This window comes from Adiantum capillus-veneris, chromosome 27 (assembly GCF_014529385.1).
Source record: "Adiantum capillus-veneris isolate H3 chromosome 27, ASM1452938v2, whole genome shotgun sequence".
NCBI classification, from domain to species: domain Eukaryota; kingdom Viridiplantae; phylum Streptophyta; class Polypodiopsida; order Polypodiales; family Pteridaceae; genus Adiantum; species Adiantum capillus-veneris.
This window is the reverse complement of record NC_140957.1, coordinates 124139820-124161240: the sequence shown is the minus strand read 5'-3', so window position 1 is coordinate 124161240 and position 21421 is coordinate 124139820. Positions and strand designations below refer to the sequence as shown.

Below are 21421 nucleotides of genomic sequence, written 5' to 3'. Positions count from 1 at the left end.
CTTGTGCAAATGGTGGGGGGCGGGGGGGGGGGAGAGACAGAGAGGATTGTAAAACAGAAACCAAGAATCCACTGAGTGGTTACAGGAGTGAAATGCTCTGTCCTCTGAGTGGTTATAGGAGTGAAATGATCTCGCTTGTGCATAGTACTTAGCACTAGACGTTGGCTAGATGATGGGAGTTACAAGATGTACAATGAGATTTGAACAAAACTTGGGTTGAGGGTGCGTAGTAGTAGCACTATGGGAGATGGGAACATGGTGGAAACAAAGTTTTGTACATTATACAAATGGGAAATGTGTAGCAATATTTAGTGGATGAGGGGCCCTTGGCGGGTTATTTCGTCGACTAGGAGGGCGGCGAAGCCAATCATAGCAAGGCGACCATTCCACCGTTCAGCCCTAGCATTGAAAGGGCCCCATCGGCGAGCATCGGTGGACTCTCCGTTCACAAAAGGGATGATGGAAGCGAGCGTGAAGAATTGCACCACTGCACCGAACCAAAGCACCCGGGACGTGGCAGGGTGGAAGAGTTGCTCCACCACAGTGTGGCCGGTCATCTTCTCTGCGCGACGAGTGCCCACAGAAAGCCCACCATGGCTTGCATCAAACCCATGTGGAATTAATGTGAGGTGAGAGGATTTGAACTTCTATATAAAATAATATACGACTTGCTAGTACTCACCATCCTGCCGTTGATGGTCTCAAGTGCGGCACCATCCACGGCGAAGACGCTATCCAAGGAGCAGTCCTCCTCTCAGGGCGGTGCTCCAGTTGCGGGCGAGGCCAGGGTACAATGGAGGCAGGGCGGGTTCCCATAGTGGGACTGCTTCTCAGAGCTAGTCTCCGCCTGGTGGCGCTCCACGTCGCCACGACTGAGCGGATGCTTGGTGCTGCGGTCAATGGCCTCCTCCAAGCCGCTCAAGCCTGGCGTGGCCTCCGCAACAGGGTTGTTACCACACCCGCCCGACTCCTTGCTGCTGCATCGGATGCTCATCATCCTCGCACTGGATCGAGAGGAGCTGTTGGCGCTGGCCGCTGCAGGAGGCCGAGCAACATATTGAAACCCCCTCCCCCCTTCGACACGTTCAATATGATTGTTGCATGCTCAAAAGACATGAAGAAATCATATAAGCAGTTTCTTTGCAAAGGTTTCCATCAATCTACATGGAGCTTCCACTTGCTTTGAACCTCTCCTATAGCATCATCATGCAGACTTCCCCCTCCACTCCACATACCTGATCTGTGACTCAACCCGTAAGTATTTGGCCCAACCCATTAACCTATATGAGGACCGCTTGGCCAAGTGTCTTGCACTTGGAAGGTCGCCATCCCAATGAGCTCAACTTGGGCTTCTTTGATCATAAGAGACAACTTTTTACATAGCCTCCACGAATGTGATGCTTCAAACCGTGGGCTTGCTAGTTACCCATCGAGAGATAATTCCAGCCAGTCTATATTAGCCATTGACAGATACTTTCATCCATTGCAATGTATTTGGTGGTAAGAGCGAGCGAGACCCGCCTACGGCGGGTCGCGTGAGCTCAATAATGGAGAAGGAGAAGTAATATTGGTGGAGAGGTACCCACTAGAATCATGGAACAATTCTAACAAACAATCGTTATTCAGGTTGTAGTGATATTTAATGCTTGTGTGAGGATCGTATATCCACAATCTATTGACTTGTTGTTGGAAGACGAAATACTGGTGGAGGTACCCACTAGAATCATGGTACAGTTCTAACAAACGATTGTTATTCATGTTGTTGTATTGATATTCAAGGCTTGTGTGAGAATAGCGTGTTCAAAACCTACTGGCTTGTTGTTAGAAGAAGTAATACTAGTGGAGAGGCACCCACTAGAATTATGCTTCAATTCTAACAAAGAATTGTTATTCATATTGTTGTACTGATATTCAATGCTTGTGTGAGGATAGAGCGTTCACAATTTACTGCCATATTGTCTCAGTAATGTGGAGATGAAGTTGTACATAGGGCGTGTGCATGTGTTTCAAAGTTCTTGTACTCTCTTTTTTGTTTTATAAGTGTGGAGATGGAATTGAATGTATTTTTTATTGCTTACTCCGTTGTCAACAATATGGAACACGAAAGACTTGTGCAAATGGGGGGGGGAGAGAGAGAGAGAGAGAGAGAGAGAGAGAGAGAGAGAGAGGATTGTAAAACAGAAATCAAGAATCCTCTGAATGGTTATAGGAGTGAAATGATACTCGCTTGTGCATGATACTTAGCACTCGGCGTTGGCTAGATGGTGGGAGTTACAAGATGTACAACGGCATTCGAACAAAACTTGGGTTGAGGGTGCGTAGTAGTAGCACTACAGGAGATGGGAACGTGGTGGAAACAAAGTTTCGTACATTATACACATGGAGACTCTGTAACAATATTTAGTGGACGAGGGGCCCTTGGCGGATCATTTCGTCGACTAGGAGGGCGGCGAAGCCAATCATAGCAAGGCGACCATTCCACCGTTCAGCCCTAGCATTGAAAGGGCCCCATCGGCGAGCATCGGTGGACTCTCCGTTCACAAAAGGGATGATGGAAGCGAGCGTGAAGAGTTGCACCACCGCACCGAACCAAAGCACCCCGGACGTGGCGGGGTTGAAGAGTTGCTCCACCACAGTGAGGCCGGTCATCTTCTCTGCGACGAGCGCCCACACAAAGCCCACCATGGCCTGCATCAAACCCGTGTGGAATTAATGTGAGGTGAGAGGGTTTGAACTTCTATATAAAATAATATACGACTTGCTAGTACTCACCATCCTGCCGTTGATGGTCTCAGGTGCGGCACCATCCACGGCGAAGAGGCTGCCCAAGGAGCGGTCGCCCGTCTCAGGGCGGCGCTCCAGCTCCGGGCGTGGCCAGGGTGCGGTGGAGGCAGGGCGAGTTCCCAGGATGGACTGCTTCTCAGAGCTGGTCTCCGCCTGGTGGCGCTCCACGTCGCCACGGCTGAGCGGCTGCTTGGTGCTGCGGTCGATGGCCTCCTGCAAGCCGCTCAAGCTTGGCGTGGCCTCCGCAACAGGGTTGTTGCCACGGCCCCCGGACTCCTTGCTGCTGCATCGGATGCTCATCATCCTGGCGCTGGATCGAGAGGAGCTGCTGGCGCTGGCCGCACCACGCTGGAGCTGGCCGCCGCAGGAGGCCGAGCAACTACTCATGACCATGCAGCTCAACGATGCCATCGCTCTGGTCGTTCTGTTGTTTGGGGGGGCGGGGGGGGGGGGAGAGAGAGAGAGCTGGGCGTACAAGCTCGCCGAGTCAGCTGTTGTGAAGTTTGCTATGGACTCTCGATCGAATGTCGTACAGCGGTCGGGGCTCGCCTGCCTTTTAAAGAGATTGACATATATACAAGTGGTGGACGCTGGACGCAAATACGCTCCCACGCCTCAGCGATCACAAGTGGGCCGCTCCACAGCCTGCCACACCCATTTACAGCCTACGTGGCCAGGGATCAAACGCCAATTGACTATGCTAAAACAAAATGGTTGTGTATTTCCAAAAGCAGAAAGGCTATAGTTACAAAATGGGGATAAAAAAATAGAAAGAAATTATGTTGGACAAGTATAAACCACAACTTGTTGCACAAGATACGTAGAAGAAGGCAGCATGGACACCCAGACATTTTCACCCACATCAAGAGTCACCACAATTTGCATTTGTGCTTGCATTAGTTGCACACCAAGGATGGCCACTCTTGACATAAAAATAGCTTTTCTCAATGGAGACGTGCAAGAACATACATGCAAATCTCCCATTCTGGTGTAGTGGGAAGCCAATTGGTGTTGTAGTTTTTACCGTTGTTGCAAATTAGCATGAAGCATTCCATCGGGTGTATATACACATATTGTGGTCAAAGGTCATGACAACTACGTGTTCTTTTTGGTCTGCTATAGGTTTTATACAAAAGTTTGATTTTCTGCAACCATGTCTAACAATGATTGAATGAAGTGGTATTGCCACTGAGAAAGTAGACAAGAACAACTTCAAAGATTGGAAGTTTATAATGACTCTTGAGAAAGTAGACAAGAACAACTTCAAAGATTGGAAGTTTATAATGACTCTTGATGGATAAAGGTTATTAGGATTGCTACGCCTATCATACTGTGTGATCGTACACGTCCATCAACTGCAGATAGATAAGGTTGTGAATTTTCAAAAACTAGCATGCCTTGATTGCTTCATTATGTATGTGGTAAGAAGCAAAAAAGTGATAGTGATTGCCCTCAAGGTACATAATAGGTTAGTGCATCTCGAGAGAGGCTATTTTCGCTTTGAAAACCGTTCAAAGCTTCTTTGCCATTTTAGCAGGATACACTCAAGTGAGCACATGGTTTAGACATTGATGGGTTGTAGGCTTTCCTACTCTACTACACGTTATGGAGTTCAGAGTGCTTTTTGCTCCAAATACACATGAGGCACTCATGGAGTCTACAAGAATAATTTGAGAGTGGGAGACAATTACAACTCAAGGATCGAGAGTCCCAAGATTGCACCGCAGACAGTTCCGGTACTACAAGGGCTCTTAGGAGAGACACACCTAGATGATACACACGCCGGTATACCTGTTTTGTCCCATAGCCTGGCCTCGCATCTCTCTCAAGTGAACTTGTTTTCTTTAAAGGTTACCTACAAGGGGCCATGTTCACCCTCCTCATCCAAAGATCTTTTCGTCAGAAGACAATCTTGCCTTGTTGTTTGGTCCACATCCCTCATGGAAAGGATAATTCAATTCCTTGGTTTGTGCTTGCCACCTATTGTGTCCTACTTAGAACCTAAAGAAACAAAAGCTAGGTTGAGAATCAGATCACGAACACCAGCGTCTTGCATGATGCCACTTGCTTAAAAATGTAAGCATCGCCTTTGAGACGAAACAATAGTTGACTGAAGTTGGAGAGATGCACTCGCTAAACACAGCCTAGAGCTTTATTTGATTCACTCTAGATATGGTGTGAATTAAAGAAGAGGAATAATGTTTCACCTTTCACCTCATATCATCTCTTATTCTGGAGGCAACGTAGCATCTCTCCTCAAAGCTTTTACCAAAAGATCAATGCCAAAAGCTCAACGACCGCGCAAGACAAATGAAATTTGACATTAACGAATATGTGGAGAAGAAAATTTGTAAACATTAAATTTAACAGATGGAAAAAGATGCATTCCGTGCATTGGGTTGCTTGTGCCCAATTTAAAAATTATAGAAAACCATACATACGTATGGTGTGGAGTTGGCACCATTCTCCACATGTATAATAATACCGTAGGGAATGTGCCCTTCCACCGCCACTTTTATCCCCTCTAGTGTTGAAGGGGGACTTATGCTTCTCTTCCAGTGTTGGAAGGACTTTCTTATTTCAAAAATCTTGCAAATGCACGAGGGAGAATTCATTACCGTTGATATACGTTGGCATGTGATATTCTAATTGTCACACGGTGGTCCACTCTCCAAGTGTCCCTTCGTTCGACATCTAAGACTTTCTTCAATCCTTATCACGTTCATCTACAATCTTTTCAATAAATCTGATGTGGATCGACCGTCAAATGTTCCTTTCGTTGTTCCACCACCAAGTCGCTAGTATTTGCGTTGATGATACACCGTGTTCCTTAACAAATGAGATGTTCCTCTCGTATTCTTGCATGGGATATTCCCAAGGAAGATTTAGATTCTTTGGGATGAAATCAAGCATGGCTTTTGTTGCTGCTTTTGCAATTCTCTCCTCTCTTTGGGTGAAGCTGCAAAAGAATCCTAGACCATAGTCGATTCACATCTGTTGAAAACAGCCTAGAGATTTATGGCCCTACTCCTATTGTGCGTATTCCGCAATCAATACATTCCAAGAGACTATTTGTGCTTTCTCAAGTGCACCACATTTGGCATACACATCGACCAAGGCAGTGTCGAGCACGACATCTCTTTTCAATGGCATCCGAGTAACAAGATCATCGTGAATTTTTGTGTCCATATTAGCATCTTGCGTAGAGCCACATGCCTTTAAGATATAAGCATAGGTGATTGATTCTGGAGAGAGCCCTCGCTATGCATCTGCTCAAAACATCGCACAGTTTCCTAGCCCTATCCTTGTTGGGCATATCCTGCAACCAATGCGTTCCACAAGACGACATTTCGCACAGTAAGATTGTCAAAGACTTGCTGCGCATTGACAGGTGTACCGCACTTGACATATATACATACAGACTAGCATTTTCCCAAGTATGCCTTCTTTTCAACTAACCCACTATCGTAAATATCAACATGAATCCTACTGCCTCGGTAAAAAACCTTCTGCTTAACACAGTCTTTAAGTGAGCTCACAAAAGAGATACTCTTTCTCTTGCTCTCCATTTTTAGCCTTTACTGCTAATTGCTTGGCAGTGTTGCGAGAGAAAATGGATGTGTGTGGACCAAGGCATTACCAAGCACGACATATTTTGCAACAACCCTTGGCTGACAAGAGAAGATCGAATATTTAAACCCATATCAGCATGTTGGTTAGAGCCACATGCCTTCAAGATGCATGCATAGGTGATTGCATGTGGACAGAGGCCCTCACTTTGCATCCGCTAAAAACAGCCTAGAGCATTCTCGCCCTGCTCCTCTTGTGCATATCCTACAATCAATGCATTACAAGAGATACCGCTCTAAACAATAAGCTCCTAAAGGACTTTTTGTGCTTTCTCAAGTGCACCACATTTGGTATACATGCCAAGGCAGTGCAAAGTAGCTTGGCTTTTTCCAACACCCTCTGGCTAACAATATCCTCGTGAACTCTTTTGCCCATACCAGCATCTTGCATAATGCCAAATGCCTTCAAGATACAAGCGTAGGTAATTGCATTTGGGGAGCTGCCCTCTATTTGCATCTGGTAAAAATAGCGCAGCGGTTCCTGTCCCTGCCTCTGTTGGTGGGCATATCCCGCGATCAAAGCATTCCAAGAGACGGCATTCCAAACAGGAAGCTCATCAAGTACTTTTTGTGCTTTATGAAGTACACCACATTTGGCATACATGTCGAGCAAGGCAGTGCCAAGCACTGCATTTTTTTGTCAACAACACTTGGCTAACAATATGGATCCTACTACTTGGCGGTGTTGCGAGAGAAAACGGATGTGTGTGGACCAAGGCATTACGAAGCACGATATTTTTTGCAAGAGCCCTTCGTTGACAATATAAGATCGAATATTTAAGCTTATATCAACATGTTGGTTAGAGCTACATGCCTTCAAGGTGCATGCGTAGGTGATTGCATCTGGACAGAGGCCCTCACTTTGCATCTGCTAAAAGCGGCCTAGAGCTTTCTCACCCTGCTCCTCTTGTGCATATCCTGCAATTAATGCATACCAAGAGACGCGGCTATGAACAATAAGCTCCTCAAGCACTTTTTGTGCTTTCTCAAGTGCAAGCAACACCATTTTTCTGAGGCGTATAAGGCATTGTACATTGGTGTTTTATCCCACGACTAGCCAGAAATGCATTAAATTGATGAGACATATACTCCCCCCCTCGATCGGAACGGAGGGTGCCCATAGTACATTTCGAGACATTTTCAGCCATAGCCAGAAATTTTTTGAAGCACATAAAAACTTCGGACTTCGCTTTAAGTGGAAATACCCATGCATGCCTGGAGTAATCATCAATGAAAGTCACGAAGTGCAGGTAATTGCCCAAGGACGGAGTTTGCATGGGCCCACAAACATCACTATCCACAAGCTGCAATCTGCATGTGGCCCTAACTGAACCATCCTTTGGAAACTTAGAACGCTGCATTTTACCCAGAATACAGCCTTCACAAACATGTTTGACAGGTGCTTCAAGACGCGGAAAAGAAGCAACCATATCAGATTTTTGCAAACGCAGCAAATTGGCAAAATTCAGATGACCAAAACGTGCATGCCAAAGTTTTGCATCTGAAATAGCCCTTGAATCTGCAAAAGAATTTGCAAAATTTTGTCCACACTTGTCGTACAAAGTGAGCTTATACAGCCCACGGCACAAAAGGCCAGATGCAACAATTTCATCACCAAAACTGAATCATGAACTGTACATCTGTCATCCACAAATTTGACTACAAGTCCAAGTCTAGCAAGTGCGGATACAGAGAAAAGATTCTTCTTGATCCCAAGTACATAAAGTGCATCAACAAGTGTGAAAGAACTGCTATTTGTAGCAGTAAGCACAATCTTTCCAACTCCCTGAACCGGATCAGAGGCATTGTTGGCACAAGTGACAGAATTCCCATGAGGGACAGACTCGAGAGAGGTGAACAATTCACAATGTGAGGTAATGTGCTTTGTAGCACCACTGTCGAAATACCACACATATGAATCTGCAGCAATTGCTAAGCATGCATCATGAACAACAGGATTGTAAGTGCACTCTGTGCTAAAATCCCATTCTACATCAACATCAGCATTACAGTCTTCTTTTACAGAAGACTCAACAATGGCTGCATTTGTAGTGGAGCCAGCATTTGCAATGGAACCACCCTCTTTCTTCTTAGCCTCTTTGGCCTTCAACTTAGGACACGACTTGATCAAGTGATCATTAGCTTTACAATAATGGCAACGAATCTTCTTTTTTCCCTTATCACTCGAATTGTGAGACGAAGTGCTGCCAGCAGAAGCATTAGGAACAGAAGTTTTGCCACTCGCAGCAGAACCATAAGAAGTGGTTGCATTGCTGTTACCACCCTTTCTTTGAGAAGCAATAAAAGCCTGTTCAACTGCACGCTGTCTAGTCTTGTTTTCCTGGAAAGTGACTCTTGCAACAGCAATGTGCATAATGCATCAAACTTGACAACTTCTGGATTTCCTTGGGTCATAAGTCTCCAAGTACTAGCAAAAGTCTGGTAGGAATCTGGTAAGGCATCAAGAACAGTCTGCACAAGGGAACTATCTGAAATGACTTCACCTGCAGAAATAAGCTGCTCATTGATATCCTTGACACTAGCAAGGAAAGTGTCCATATCATCTTCCTCATGCATAATCTTTGACTCCAGCTCTTTACGCAGCAAAGCAATTTTAACCTCATTGCGACTTGCATAAAGGCCTGGTAGAATAACCCAAGCCTGTTTTGCAGATTTTGATGAATGGATGTGAGGAACAATGGTATGCTTTACAGACAACGCAATCAATGCATGAGCCTGCGCATCCTTTACATCCCAACGAGCTTGTTTTGCTATAGGCAAAACAACTCTAATAGCTGCAATCCTTGTAGCAAGACCTGCAACATCCTCAACATCGCCTACATCCTCAGAACCAGGATGTACATCAATGCCCTGCACAATATTCCAGACGCCCTTTGACACAATAATGTGTTGCATCATATAAGCCCACATAGGGTAATTGTCCCCATCCAACCTGTCCTTAGCAGTAAACATCTTGAACACATCTGTTGTTGTTGTTGTTAGTCATTGTAAATACTGCACCTGATGTGAAAACTGTCCGAAAATAGGAGAAAGGGAGCGGGAACAACACGTGCTATATAGCACAATCCGTAGAAGCGTATGAGGCACCTGTTATGCAAAAACGGCACTGAGAAAAATTTTGCACAAAATGACAAAATAGCCTGTGCAGTACTGCTTGTAGTGGAAACGGAGGCCGAAATGAGCCCGAATAAAAAACGGAGGTTGCTTTTAGTGAGCTTTGGCAAGCTCGCAGGTCGATTTCAGTGAGCTTTGGCAAGCATTCGCAGGCGGAAATGAGCCCGAATCAAAAATCTGCGCGAATGCTTGCCAAAGCTCATTGAAATCGGAGAAAGTGAGCAGGCGTATACTGGAGCAGCTGGCGACTAAGCCCGGGAGGATGCAACCTACTCTGATACCAACTGTTGGAATTAGGGTTGCAGAGAAATGCACACAGCTTGGAGAAGACGAAGGAAGCTCAAGGCACACAATAGAGAGTGTGTTACTTAGTGTGCAATGGAAAGATAGATAGCCCTAGAGTGATGGACGTATATACAATGCTAGGGAGAAAAAACCTCCTAAAGAGGGAAAAAATGCCCCGGCGGTCCTAGTGTGTTCACACACATCACTACCACATGTATATGGTAACAAAAATATCCTACACAAATTTTAAATTTTAAATAAAAGGGGGGACTAGCATAGTAGCAACAAATTGCAAGATCACAAGCTACAAGATCATGAAGATTTCATGTGTATAGTTTATCAAGTGTGTTGTTTGCTTAATTTTTTTGTTTTTTAGTTTGTTTTATCAGATTTTATCTCTTAACAAGCATGATAATGAGCTATATTGATAGACTTTTGACAATCATGATTGTTGTAAACTCGATTTATTAAGTAATGTAATGATGGAAATCACCCTTTTAATATACAAAGTTTTATATCATGGTTGTGATGTTTTTGAGGGGGAACTTGTGTGTAGCTTACTAGCAGGTTTGTTGCTTTCTTCCTTAAATTGTAATTTTGATGGCTCTCACAGGATTTGATTATAAAAGATCATGTGTCTTTTGCTGCAGGAGGATGTATGTTATTCCATCAACAACTCTATAGAACATCCCTGTTACAAAATAGGACCCCCTATCAATAGTCTTTCCCCACCCATCTTGCATGTGCCTTTGGGCCGTCTACTTCAGCTTAATGCACTTGAGAACATAGAACTCTATACCTTCATCATTGTCTGGTTCTGCATTGGCTACATAGTTGTCTCCAACTATGAGAGCATCACTCAAAGCACCATGATGGTCTGCATACAAAGGCTCATCAGCATCCTCATCATCATCACTACCTAGTTTAGCAATGGGGACAATAATGGTATACATATCGCTTCCAACATAGGCCTTATTTGTGCATCTTCTTTAACCCCTTCAAGAACCAAGTGAAGATAGATGCCAACCACCTAAACCTAAGTGCCTAGGCATTGCGAGAATTGCATATGTATAACACTATGAATGTAGCAAGATTGAGTAATAGCATCACAATCCCACCTAATGTTAGAGTCTACATCCCCTTCTTTGGTCTCCCAAGAAACCCTACCTTCTCCATTTGAACCTGAGTAAGAAAGGCCATGACATCTCTTGCACGTTTCATAGGTACACCATCTACCTTGAGTTGCTTCTGTGTCAATACTCTCTTAATAACTGCACGTGCTCCATCATGCTCTCCCTTGCCATGACCTGAACAAAAGAATTTCCATAGCAATTGAGTACCTGTGAGCTGTTTGTATAATGCAACAAAGTAAAATGGTCACTTTGCCTTAAATTGGGATGTTGCTTCATCTGACCACACCCAATGATACTTTGGTGCCAGCCTTTGTTCTTTCAACTATTTGTGATGTAGCAGGAAGCAATGTTGAACAAACAATGTATCATGACTTTTGTCATCGGAGATATAAAAATGAAATGAACAACCTTTTTTATCGCACCAATATGCACCTTCAAGTGGTTAATATGCACCAAAATTGTGAACTTGAAGGAGTGCCAATCCATGGATTGGATTTCATTTTTCTCTTTAAAAGTGTAATTCTTGGAAAATTCAATGATGGAAACAGTTGTATTGGCAAAAACTCGTTAAAGAGACTCCTTAAATTGTTCATCTTGCCATCTACAAATTAAATTGTGTTTAATGAACTTTTGAAGGTGCGTATGAAACATATGGAAAAGCTCACTGTAGGGTAGTTTCTTGTGCAAAAGATCCTTTCTTTTCCTTTTTCTCCCTTTTTGATTGCTACCAACAATAAAGTCGTTAACATCGACCACTATTTTGACATCTTGAAAAACTTTGACAGACACCTACAAATCCTTCTTAGCAAGATCTGTTGTACATAAGGAATTTTTTTTGGTGTCGAACACAAATGCCTATTAAAAAATTATACTTGTAAAAAGTTGCATCTGTGGGCTTGGGACACAAAAAAGACTCACATAAATCTGTAGTACTTTTGTATGCATGGTCAAAAGCATTGCAAGAAGTAGTGTGTAAATCTTGGTCACACATTGAGCATGTGCAATCACATGCAACTTCATGTAGGCCAAAACACTTCTTTCGCATGTGATTTATTACTTCCCTTAAATAGGTCATTTGCACATTCACAATGCAGCAACATGTAATTCTTTCCTAAAGCTTGCACACAAAATATGGCTTTAGATACTCAAAACATTATTGATGAATTCGTACGTCTTGATATGTAGCCTTGAACCTTTCAAACATTGATCTCCAACTAAAAAACAACACAATGATTACAATGCCAGTGAAGTGCTATTGTCAAGGATTACTAAAAAACACCTACTCAGTGCTAGAAACCAGGTAGTCCAATCACCAAAGCACAATAGTTCTACAAACCTCCCAAGAGGTGCTAATCAAAATGAATCTATTGCTACAAACCTCCCAAGAACTATTGATAACCATTTAATTGCTACTTGAAACCACTTAATCAAAGCTAGAAACCACATGTCACATTGCTAGAAACCACCTTGCCATAGAGCTACCAAACACCTACTCAGTGCAACAAACCACAAAGTCACGACTAGAAACCTATCAACAAGCAATACAAACCAGCCACACACTACTAGAAATCACCTACTTAGTGCTTTCTACAAACCTGTCAAGGATTACTAGAAAACACCTACCCATGTAGAAACCAGCTAGAAACCACTAGAAACCAGCTACAAAGTCACGACTAGAAACCTATCAACAAGCAATACAAACCAGCCACACACTACTAGAAATCACCTACTTAGTGCTTTCTACAAACCTGTCAAGGATTACTAGAAAACACCTACCCACGTAGAAACTAGCTAGAAACCACATAGTCACAGCTAGAAACATGGCAAGCAATATAAAGCAGCCATGCACTACTATAAATCACCTAATCCATGCTAGAAACCTGTCACAAACTACAAACCTATCAAGCATTACTGCAAAACATATACTTAGTGTGATAGTTCAACCATTAAAGCACTGCCAGAAACCTCCCAAGCTTTGGTGGTGGGATCAACTGCTAGAAACCGTAAATTTACAACTAGAAACTTGGCAATCATTACTAGAAACCAGAAACAAGTAAAGCACTAGTAGAAAACACTCTTGCAATGTTAAAAACCAGTAAAAATTTCCTAGATCAATTTTGAAATGCTTCAAACCATTGTAGCAGAGAAAAACCAGTCAAGCACTACCAGAAACCAACGTGACATTGCTAGAAACTAGTCAAATAGGAAGCCATCAGTTCTATAGTCATGCAAAGCAGAGAATAAGGTTTCCTACAAACAAATTTTCTAGTGCCACAAACAATCCCATCACTGCTACAAACCATTAAAACAGCTTTTGACTAGTCAAGCATTGCCTAAAACCAGACTTACAGTAATACAAACCAATCAAATTAGAAGAAAATTATAGTACTAAGAACTAGTATTGCAATTATATAATTCTTGGAACAATGTTAGAAAGAAGTTGAGCCAATCTATATACAATTAAGCAGTGTGAAAGCACCACAACGGTAGATCATCACCATAGTGGTGTGCAAGCCACAAAGAGATACTAAGAGGAGCTCACCTACATAATGTGGAAGTAAAATAGCATTTCTAAAAAGTGGTACACTTCCAACAAGTACTAAAACATTAACAATAATGTTATAAGTTGTATTAAAGAGAGAGGGTAATTTTCTAAAACATGTGGTACATTTAGTCCTTTGTTAAAAAATGCTCTCATGCTCACAATAAATTGTCAAGGGCATGCATAACAACCTCCCCCTTTTTTCTCTACTACTACACCTCCTTTTGTTTTCTCTTCCTATCTCTCTCATACTTCTTGGTCATAGCAAGGCTTGGGTCTTGTGAGTATTGTGTGCTGGGATTAAACAACCCTAATGGAACTCATGTGTAGCTTCTTGCTATTGGTTGAAAAACACAGGTTATAATGCACATCTAATCACCAATATATCAATCAACCTTTCATAAAACATAAGGCCAACATACCTTACCTCCATTGGCAATCCACATGGCTACTCCATAGTGCAAAACTTGTTATACATAGATATAAGAGAGAGAGAGAGAGAGAGAGAGAGAGAGAGAGAGAGAGAGAGAGAGAGAGATTACTTGGCCATTGAAGCTCAGTTGATAGAGCTAACCAGAGATAGTCATAGAGAGAGAGAGAGAGAGAGAGAGAGAGAGAGAGAGAGAGAGAGAGAGAGAGAGAGAGATGGGGGGGGGGGGGGGGGGGAGAGGGAGCAACAACATTGAATCATTGCACATTATATGGGTATAACTTGTGCAGTTGTGGTTCTTAGTACGTCTTGGTTGCATGGTTTGGGTACCCCTTTAGTTAGAAGTTATGAGATTCATTCCCTTCAATTTTTTATCAAAGGTAGACATTTTAGTTGCTAGGAGAGAAGGATGTACCTCCTCAATATTTGCTCATATGTTTTGCAATATTTTTGAAGTTGTGTAACAACAATGCAATATAAGAAGGCCTTTTGTGTTATTACTTTCCACATGCTCTCTCAAATTTCTCTTCTTTAACTGATTGTGACAATGTGTCTTTAAATTAAGGAAAATCGTCAACAACGCACTCTTAATCTCTCTATGATTACTCAAGAACACATTAAGCAACATGGTTTCAAACATGCTACACATCACCTCCATCAACTATTACAAATATGGCATTGTGAACAAGTAGCTCATTAAGATTTTTGTTCTTTCAAAACTTCACTACATTTTCCATAAACGTCAAAGGATGAATCCAAAGCACTTTTTGAAGCAATTAGTACATAATGCCAAATGCAATCTAGATACAAGAATATGTGATCGCATGTGGAGAGGTCTTTGCTTTGCATACACCACATATGGCATATATGCCAACCAAAGCACTACAAAGATCGATGGCTCAAGAGTGAAAAACTAGTAAGCTCATCATGACTTTATTTTATCAAGTCAACTTCTCAAACTCCTTTACGAAGCAAGCATGTATTATGATTTTTTTTCCAAAAAGCCTTGTCCATTGCAAAAAAAAAAGCATCTTAAACCTTCCTTATCCCTCAGAGTACGGCGTCTCTTGTATGGTACATGCTAAGCGTGTAACATTGAAAAATACAAATTTAGCTTTAGCAATCAATTTACGAAATGAAGGATGCCTTCATCAGAAATAGTTTATCCCATGTACTCTTTCTTCATGAAATTTATAATCTTTCCTTATAATATTGAATGTCAAATTTCTACCATTCAGTGCAATTGTCCAACTTTATTCTGTACATTGTTTTTTTATAAGTATTTGAATTGTTGGGTATGTTAAATTGAAGCTGACCACCATGGCACACGACTCGTCTAGCGATGTCGACATGCACAAGACCTCGAACATGCAGCTGTCTCGGTGATTCTTTTGCGAAACAGGGTGATGGGGGGAGGGGGGGGGGAGCATAGTGACAGATATGTTCCCTGCGTGTCGGGGCGCATAGGGGCTTTTTTTGCCCTGTTCCACCCCGCCGGGCGTCTCCGTGGTCATTTGTGGTTCGGTTGACCCCGTACGCCCCTCCTTGTCGCTCCGTTTTGCAAAAGAATCACCGAGACGTGCCGCCCGATGGTTGCATGTTTGAGGTTCTGTGCATATGTTGTAGAAATGAAATTTATTGGACACTATGAATCAGAAAAAAAAAAACAAGTACCGAATTTTGACCTAAATCTTTGACAAAAATAATTATTATGTATAGATCATGGTCGATTAATTTTTCTACAAATTACATCTGTGGGTATGGGGCGAATGGCTGACTTGACACTAAGGGATTTTACAATTTTGTTTGGGTTTGTCAACCCTTGACCTAGGCTCAAGGTGCAGTGGGAGAGATCGAGCCTGGGTGCTTGCCTGCAAAGGCATACAATGCTGCCTCACGGTCCACCAATATACATTTGTGAGAATTTAGGGTGAGAAAATCTTCTTCGAGTATGGCACTTAATGCTTTTCACTTTAGCAACTATGCAAAACCATTCTTGGATAACTCTGTGTGAGCAACTCTAAGAATCAATGGCCCTAGGTGGCTCAAGTGGTGCCAAAGTGAGCTATCCCTACCCATGGACATGTTGCACGAACCTCCAGTACGCATTGCAAACTTATCAACATGGTATGCCGTTTGCAAAGCATTTTAATTGACTTTTAACACTTGTAGTAAGGAATAATTAATAGACAATCTACCAGGTTAAGATTTGTTTACCTCAGTTTCTTGATTCTTCTCTTCAAGATTTTTCTTTGTAAGATCAATGCTAGATCGATCATCTCTAGCAATTACGATCAGTGGTTTGTGTGGATGAAATGCGCTTTCCAATAAGCTTTTGTAGAAAGAGGCACATGATTTGATTTCCACAAGTGTACTTGCTATTGTTTGCACCAAACTTCTGTTCTTTTTCATTGGGGAGGAAAGAGAGGCTTGCTGGGAGACCTTGGTCTTCAAAGTCAATTTTAAAATTGACTTTCTCTTCCTTTCCATTGGGATCCTTCATGCCCGCATAAATAGGAAGCACTGCGAGTGACTCATCTTCTTTGAGTCCTAATGTTTTGGCAATGTCGTCCAGGAGCAGAAAGTGATGATCATCGACCACCATTGCATGCAAAGTGAAAATTTGAAGGTCTGGGACCTCCTCTAGCACCTCATCTCCCTCCATCATCCGATCTTCCTCCTCAGTGGAGCTAGCATCTTGAGAGAGGAAGAGTGCCATAGATGCTTCAGTCTGCTCCATCAATCTCTTTGATAACTTCATTTGATTCCTGCAAAATGGTCATAGGTGGTCTTTGGTTGACATTTTTCTTTGATTTTCTCTTATCCATGCCCTCAAGCACAAGTAAGACCAGAACCATGTCCCAATTAGAAATGAATTGGGTGCCTATGCACCCCATGTCCAAATCTATGAGATAATCTTCATCCTATGTCCTATAGTTTTGTTCCATGAGGCCTTTAATAAACCTCAACAAGCGAAATTAAAAGTTTTTGTTGGCCGCATAGAGATGCTTCAGGAAATCCAATAGCACCACGCCGTGTTGGATCCTCAAAGATTATGGCATATTCTTCCATGTGCTGTGACATGTAGTCAAGAAATCTTGAATGCCTCTCCATGAAGGTTGGCAATGGCTTGCATGTCAATTGTCCCCTCGAACACATTGAGTAGTTCATGTGCTTGATCTGCAAGTCCTACCTTTTCTAATTGTGTGAGAAGTGCATCGGTAGATGTTGCCATGGGTTTGTTTGTGAAGAAGATGCGAAGAGAGCTTAGAACTAGAGTTTTGTAAATGTGAGAAATGAAGTTTAAAACTTAGAAAGTCACTTATATACCCAAAGTCACTTTTTAAAAATTGACATCAAAATAGCTTAAAACTATAATTTTTAAAAAGATCACGCGACAAAGCATTGAAAGACACTAACATTGAAAACGTTTGTACTCTGCATCAAAGAAACTGCACATTTCAGTCAAAACTTGAACAAGTTGAGAATAAACAAGTATGCATAGAAACGGATTCAAAACATTGTATGTATTAATGGGAGCAAAATACTTGTCAATTAAAAACTTTTACAAAAATACATTTCCACGGAAGCAGAACGTTCTCACACATAAAGCTCTTCTCTTTTCTGGAGCGAACAACCTTTTCATTGATTACAAAGAGATATTTCTTGGGCAAGGTATATTTTGAGATTAAGATACTTACGAAGGTGACTAAGGTGCCATTCATTGTTCACTGTAATGTGGTGCATTGTATCGTCGTGGAGGCGTATTTGCAGGTCAACTAATTCTCTAGTAGCAACCTCAGAGTCTAGTGCCTCCCATTCTCCCATCGTCAACTTCCATCTTCTATAGGGAAAGACCATCGGCAAGCTTTGCTTCACAATATGATATCTGAACATCACATTGTCAGCAACTATAGAGCACTTGATTCTATCTCCCTGGTGGTTGACCACCTTAGTTTCCCATCCACTCGTAAGAAATCCTTTAATTGCACTTCCCCCTTTGCAAGTCCACATTGTTGGTGTCATGTGACCACTCTGAAGTTGAAATATAAACACAAACACATGAAGAGATATAAACCATGTTATCGTCACTTTCTGGGAACCATAGGTGTACTTAATTGCTACTCGCATATCCACCTTGATTCTCCTTTTGTTTGATGCGATCAAGGCACTGTCTTGCTTAGGCCATTCCAAACTCTCCAAGGTTGGTGAGTGAACCGAAGAAATATTACCATATCCATTTCGCCTAGGTGTGACATAAGTATGATTATATAAAAAAATATCATGTGATGCAAGCTCAAAGGATGGATAGCCAGCATAGAGAAACTTGCCAAGCTCAGTGTGGATTTCCTGTGAAGGACTCTATTGGCTCCCACTCGACCAAGTCGGATGGAAAAACATCTGCAAACATGAAAAAGCAATGGAAATCTTACAGTCATCAAAAGAAACACACAAGGCAAAAATACTAAATAGACGATCAAAAAACTTGAAAGAGGAGTAAAATTACAATTTGCAGGAAACCATGATGGAGTCATTGTTGTCTCTAGCTTCAGTTGTAAAGTAAAATACACATGCTACACCTTCGCAAGCCTCTTTCCATCATGTGTTTGCTTGAACTCCATGATTATTTTCTTCCCATGGTGTTCTCAAGAATCCATGTGTCTCCTTGAGGCCTTGTGTGCACATCTTGAGCTGGGCTACATTGTCACCCATATCATTCATTTGAACTCCATAGTCACCCAAAATCCATTGTCGTCTTGTACATTGTTGCATGAAATGGAGTCAATGACACTCCTAGGTCGTCAAGTATCTAATGATGCCATGGGGAATAGTGGCACAACCTACAGACAAACAATTATGATTAGACATTGCACATCCATGTTCTCAGTTGTATAAAGAGAAAGATTCTTGATGGTACAGGAAGGTAAAGGATGCCACTTACTGCTATACTGCACTACCTGCTTGTTGGCTTAATGGGGAAGATAATGTTGCAAAGCTTGAGAGGGAAGTAGATCCTCTCTAGAGAGCTTAATGGACAAGGAGAAGGAAATATGTTGAGTAAAGAAAGAGGGATGATCTAGCAAAAGGATATGCTGCAGATCTTCAGCTTTTGCTAGAGGTGTTTAGTGAGACCCATGGAGAAATGGATAACTTCAGCTTGAGGAGAATGCAGCCCTCAAGAATGTAGTAAGCTTGAGGAGGTAAAGGAGGTTCAAACTTCTGTTGCTGAGCTTTTGGGAGGGAAAACTGAAAGGAAGGAGTAAGAAGAAACTTGCAAGGTGAAGTGAAGAGAAGTGAGAGATGGTACAGTAGAGAGTGGGAGGGAATGATCAGCACATTTTTGGAGGGACCCCCTTTTAGGAGAGAAGGGGGAGAAACAGGCAGCCACTAGAGAAAGAAAGGATTGGTTTTTACTCAATTATTTAAAGAAAATTTTAGTTTTTTGATAATATAAGAGATTTTCCCTTTATATTTTATAAAAGAGTACAAGCTTGACCACTTACTTTTAGGCCCTGCCATACCCACCATTTCACTCCACATGGCATCCACCCATTTTTCCTTCCATAATCTCCTTTTTAATCCCATGGAAAATAACGAGACCCTTTTAGACCCTATTCCCTTCCTAATGCACTGTCCTCTCTGCGTGTGTCTACTTGCTTTCCAGTTGGTTACAGAGCTTGAGTTGTGATTCTCTAATGGAGCGTTCTTGTCCATGTTTGTGTGCACACTTTTTTGGGCTGATTTTGGTTTTGGTTGCTAATGCAATACACTCACCATATTGGGAGCAACACATCAAAAGATAGATTTTGATTGCACATATAGTCTTCCTGTGTGTAGGTTTTGTTGCATCATGTATATGAGATGTGGCGCTCTAGTATGTGGGATGCTTTTTTTGCCGCCCAAAGGGCCACTTCAAGAAGGATTTCTTCAAGTGGAACCATGAACATGGGGGATGTTAAAAAGAAAGAAATGGATGATGCAAGAGACAAAGCAAAGTCAAACGTCAAGAAAAACTAGATAAATGCAATGGGTAGTGTGAACAATTCTGATAGTGAGAGAGTCTGAAGCACACCCAAAATTAAAATTTGACTTAAAAATTTGACTCCTAAAAACTATGCAAAATCTTGAGAACACAATGGAGATGGAGGCACAAAGATTCTTCTTCTTCTTCACTACACAAAATGATGATAAAGTCTACAAAGTATATGTGAGAAATAGAACATAATAAGACCTATGTACAATGGTCAATGTGAAACCACTAGTGAGGGGGAAGGCAAGATAAGTGGCCATCACTCTCAATAGGTAGACCATGTCGCTGAAGTCCACTTGTAATAGAAGTGGATATTATCATAATGCCCTATCTCATGCTGGTGATAAAGGTAATTAAGAAGTGATCCAGGCATAGCATGTATTGAGCTTGATATCTCAACATGGTTTCCTTTTACTAAGCCATGATATACATGCATTGCCAAGTACAAAGTGCTAACCACTTATTTATTGACCACTATCAAGATTGGTAACCCAATCTCTCTCTATAATCTTGTAGCTCTAGTTGGTTGGAAGATCAAAATATTCCAAGGTTTCTCATTCCTTTGATATATCTAATGATTCCTTTACATGGTTGGCACCTAGCTTTTGCATTTAATTGCTACATTGGGAAACCACATATTGTATGTGAGGCCTTGTTTTACATAGGTAAAGAACATATTCAATGGATTGACTAAATCTGGTAGACTTTAATGGATCCTCAAATTTTCTCTCACTTAATTTTCTTTACGAGCTTCCATTGGGATGCCAATGGGCTTTGCATTATCTACGATGACTCTCTTGACGAGGCTATGATTCTACTGCATGTAAACAAGATGGACTCCATCTTGTGATACCTTGAATTCAATGCCCAATTAGATGGTGAATGATCCCAATTTTTTGATTTCAAATGTAGCCTTGTGGTCTTTCTTGAAGGCCTCAATTTTTGTTGGATGCCTATGAGATATATCATAGCTATAATAATTTATATTAGTCACATAGAGTACAATGACAATAATGGATTTTTTCACCTTTGAGACACCCAAGGTGGACTTTGTGTGACTATTCTTGAATGTTTTTTTCATAAGATAGGAATATCTCTTATCAGATCAAGCCCTAGGGGCTTGCTTAACACTAGTTTGGTACCACAATCACACATTACAATGTCCTTTTTGGAGTATTTTATAGAAAATACCAAGGAAAAATGTTAATGAATTTCCACCAACTTCATTAGGAAGAGAATGGGGTCTAGGAGGGCCTCTTTATTTGGTAGTTTAAGGAATTCAAACCTTTAGTATTAAGAAAGCAATCAAAGGACAACTTTTGAATTCAAATAGGCAAAACGGCTAGTTTATTTGAATTCAAAGTTTCCCCCCAAAATGGAATTTAAAATCTATCCGGTAAAACCATATCATGTAGCATATCTTTGAAAAGAGCTTGAGGCGTAGATTGCAGA

The 21421-nt window shown here is 41.7% G+C and overlaps 1 protein-coding gene and 1 pseudogene across 1 annotated transcript; both read right to left on the bottom strand.

Annotated features, from left to right (window-relative positions):
- Positions 1–308: 308 nt before the first annotated feature.
- LOC147422709 (early light-induced protein, chloroplastic-like) lies at positions 309–983 on the bottom strand (annotated as a pseudogene).
- Positions 984–2181: 1198 nt separating this feature from the next.
- Positions 2182–3224, bottom strand: LOC147422708 (desiccation stress protein DSP-22, chloroplastic-like). Its single transcript, XM_086503215.1, has 2 exons — positions 2773–3224; positions 2182–2688 (listed from the first exon to the last, which is right to left on the bottom strand). Exons 1-2 carry the CDS (start codon positions 3193–3195, stop codon positions 2401–2403), a joined length of 711 nt encoding a protein of 236 aa, XP_086359341.1. The 5' UTR covers positions 3196–3224; the 3' UTR covers positions 2182–2400.
- Between the last annotated feature and the right edge of the window lie 18197 nt (positions 3225–21421).

What these genes read in the sequence shown, in the direction of transcription:
- LOC147422708 (XM_086503215.1), bottom strand. Translation starts at nt 3,195, where the DNA reads ATGGCATCGTTGAGCTGCATGGTCATGAGTAGTTGCTCGGCCTCCTGC. An exon ending in AGACCATCAACGGCAGGATG is followed by an intron (nt 2,689 to 2,772) that starts GTGAGTACTAGC and finishes GGTTTGATGCAG; the next exon opens with GCCATGGTGGGCTTTGTGTG.